The 3,575-nt window shown below is 43.9% G+C and overlaps 1 protein-coding gene across 1 annotated transcript in view; it reads left to right on the top strand.

Annotated features, from left to right (window-relative positions):
* ITIH5 (inter-alpha-trypsin inhibitor heavy chain family, member 5) overlaps positions 1-3,575 on the top strand; it is a 38,928-nt gene that overhangs the window by 14,100 nt on the left and 21,253 nt on the right. The window contains exons 6-7 of the mRNA XM_009069543.1: positions 1,184-1,353; positions 1,920-2,036. Coding sequence (XP_009067791.1) covers positions 1,184-1,353; positions 1,920-2,036 — 287 coding nt within the window. The remainder of the gene's footprint in view (positions 1-1,183; positions 1,354-1,919; positions 2,037-3,575) is intronic.

Genomic DNA, 3,575 nt, shown 5'->3' with positions numbered 1-3,575 from the left:
ATTAAGAAGCTCATTCTCATCAATTCTAATCAGTACATGAGCAGATATAATAGAACTTCTGTGCATCGGAGGAGTGTTGGAATAATCACTGTGTGAGCTGAAGCACCCAAGAACAGCATCAGTTGAGAAGCTATTTTGGTGGTTTCAATAGTTAGGATAAGGGGGAAAAAGCCCAAAATCTGGGGAAGTTCAAGGCCAAATATGAACTTTGGTCAGCCTTATGTAAGGGTCTCTATGGAGTTCAGAGGGAATGAACAGCTGGCAAATCAAAACAGAGTAAAGCGGGATTTAGACAACAAGGGATCTCCATGTCACTCAACTTTAGGAAACAAACACAGCTAACAGGACAAGGAGAGGTTCCTGCAGGGTGACTCAGACTTAAATTATTATCTTCCTTCTGCAAGGCACATCTCTCTCCACTGGCTCAGGAAGGGCTCTCAGAGGTCAGGGTGAGTTACATCTCAGGGATGCAGTTTGCACGGCTGCACTGGCAAGTGTTGCATGTTGCCTTCATCAGTAAGACTGAAATTGCAGTGACTATAATGACAACTTCTGCTGAATATAAAAGCAGCTAAGATGACTTGTTAAAATGTAGACATTACGCATAAGACACTTGTCAGATCAAGGGCTCAGTCAGTCAGATCACTCCCACCTCACATGCCTATGGTGCATCTGAGCAAGTCACCTCAAGAACTCTTTATAATCAATAGGGAAAAAATCTGCAGTGTGATTCATCTAAGCCTGGAGGAAATCTTTAAGTAGCTCAAATGAATCATACCTGCATTGAGTGGCAGGAGCTCAGATGTAGGACGTGCACTCTGGGTATCTAGAGTTGGCTGGAATGAATAGCACTTACATGTCTGAAGTTGTGTGTTTACTTACAGAAGGTAAGGAACAGTCACACAGAGAACAGTCCCACCCTGGCCTGGAGTTCAGTGACCTCCAGACAGAAGTGAGCACAGCAATTGTGCCTAAACACTTGTATCCCTGATAGCATTGCAATGCTGTTTTCTCTAGGAGAGAAATTATTAAGATCTTATTTTACCAATACTGAGCTGCATATTTAACCTCAGTAAGTTTCTGTGCTGGTTGACCTGAGTCCATGGCAACAACATGAGTGATGTGCTTTGACATCTGTATGACAATGGGAAAAAACTGTGATATTGTGGTTTTATCTCAACAGGTGATACGTCTCCTCCTCCTTCTACTGTAATTGGACACACCAAAACCTTAGCTAAAGTTACATTCAATCCCAGTGTGGTTGAGCAAACCAGGATTGCCCGAAATGGCATTTTGGGAGACTTCATCATTAGATATGATGTCAACAGGGAGCTGAGTGTTGGGGATGTTCAGGTACTGTACACATGGCTCATCTTCTCTGTTTTATTCACTGTACCTGGGATGGTTCAATTGTCTTGCATGCTCCAAATGTCCTAGAAAATGTGTTCCAAGTGAAGGTTACTTCTCCATCATGTAAGAACTATCCAATATAAAACCAGTTAATTGTCAACCACAAGTTGGACTTAAAAAACCCAGGTCTCTACTTGATTGAGGGTTTTTTTGTATCTGCTTTTCAGTTTCTCAATATACTGACTATGTAGATCTGGATACAAGTCCAGTCCCCCGAGGGCATGTTGGGGTTCTAATCCTTGGGTACATACGTTATATTCTTCTGCATTTGGAAGGAAACCCCAACATCCACCGTGGAGGGAGATGTGGAGAGCTCCAGTAAGCTGCTGGAGACTAGATAAGCAGGGCACCAGAATTAAGAGGGATAGCAAGGAACACTCATATCCTCCAATTTTGGGAGAGGCATTGAAAGCAGGATCAGGTGTGCCCAACCAAATATCCCATAATGATGTGTGTGGAACATTGCACATTATCTACCTTTGTTTCCTGACCTCCTTGCTCTTCCACAGATTCTTAATGGGTATTTCGTGCACTACTTCGCCCCCACAGATCTTCCTCCATTGCCAAAGAACGTTGTGTTTGTGCTTGACAGCAGTGCTTCCATGGTGGGAACGAAGCTCAAGCAGGTGAGGTCCTTGTGTTTGTTATGGACTGGTTGGCTGTGAGGTTGCAGAAAGATTGGCTCAGACTTTGTCACACTAGCTGGGTTCTTCTGCAAAATGTTTGCTATGCCTGAGGTGAGAGGTGGCTCTGAAGATACCTCAAAGGGAGATGCAATGAGAAAAGATCACACTAGTGGGAATGAGATGGGAACAAAAAGTGGAGAAGACTTCATCACTCTGTAAAAAGGTCAGTGCTGTCAAAACTGAGCTAGGATGCGGCAGATAAGGTTGTCCTGGGCAGTTCTGTTCTCAGCAGTTTGAAGAGATGCAGGTTGGTGAGAATTCCCTGCAAAGTACATGTAGCAGACTGTTGTATCCAGTCTAACAGCAGAGAGAAAACGCTGCAGTCTTTAAATTACCTTGGCAAAACCCTCAGCAATGTACAACTCCATAGGTTCTGCTGAAAGAAAAGTCAATTTTTCCTATTTGGAAATCTTAGTCTTTCAGCACAAACCTCAGGCATTTTTCCAGGGCACAGATCTTAACATGAGCCAGCATGCCAAGCTGAAGGGCACATCACTAGTGCTTAAAAGTGACCTTTGACTTGGGGATTCAGTGCTGGTGCCTAAGTGTTTTTGCTTCAGTTCTTTGAGCTGGATGATCTCCAGTTCAGGAGTCAAGGAGTTGGCTTGGAAGGGCATGGTGCCTGGAGTAATACACTTTCTCTCTCAACACATTATTACCACTCTTAACTAGAAGCAGAGATGAATTAAGACCTCAGTTCTGTTCCAAATGATTTGTCAGATGTATCTCAGGGCTGTACTCACACTGGAGAGGTTACTCCAGTTTACATCATAAGTGTCTGATCAGGAAAAGTCCGAGAGAGTGATCAGGCATTGGAATGTGCTGCCCAGGGAGGTGGTGGATTCACCATCCCTGGAGGTTTTCAAGCTGAGACTGGATGTGGCACTTGGTGCCATGGTCTAGTGACCACAGTAGGGTTGGACTTGGTGATCTTTGAGGTCTTTTCCAACCAGGTTGATTCTATGATCCCAATGTCTCTTTTGGTAATCTAGGAAAGCTAAATCAGCTACAGCCATGGCCCAAGTCTGCTCAGTGTCCTTTTTACCCAAATGTTGTTATTAAGATGTTTATGAAATTACAGACACATTCCCTGGTGGCAGGATACATCTGAGCAGAGGAAATGCCTCCTTTTTGTTTCTCCTCTTGGCCTCTTGCAGCTGTGGTAACCCATGGTAGTGTGTAGAGAGCTGGAAATTCCCATGGGACTGTCTTTTCTCATTTCTCTCTGCTGAGTCACATGCAAGATCAGCTAAAAATACAGTCAGCAACTGTAAGGAGTGCTTTTACAGGTCATCTGCAGTGACTGTGGCGAAGGACAGTTTTTAGAGTTATATAAGCAAGGATGAGAAACATCAGCTGTGCACCCTTTTCTGTAGTAACTCAAGCAGATTTTGTACACTTCAGTCACCTACCTTCACACAGTCAGTGGCAAAGAGACTCAGATGGGCTCAGGATTTCATGGATACTGCAGTTCCCACA

This window comes from Acanthisitta chloris, unplaced genomic scaffold (genome assembly GCF_000695815.1).
Source record: "Acanthisitta chloris isolate BGI_N310 unplaced genomic scaffold, ASM69581v1 scaffold5902, whole genome shotgun sequence".
NCBI classification, from domain to species: domain Eukaryota; kingdom Metazoa; phylum Chordata; class Aves; order Passeriformes; family Acanthisittidae; genus Acanthisitta; species Acanthisitta chloris.
Note: the sequence above shows the minus strand (reverse complement) of the source record. Positions and strands in the feature narration are given on the sequence as shown.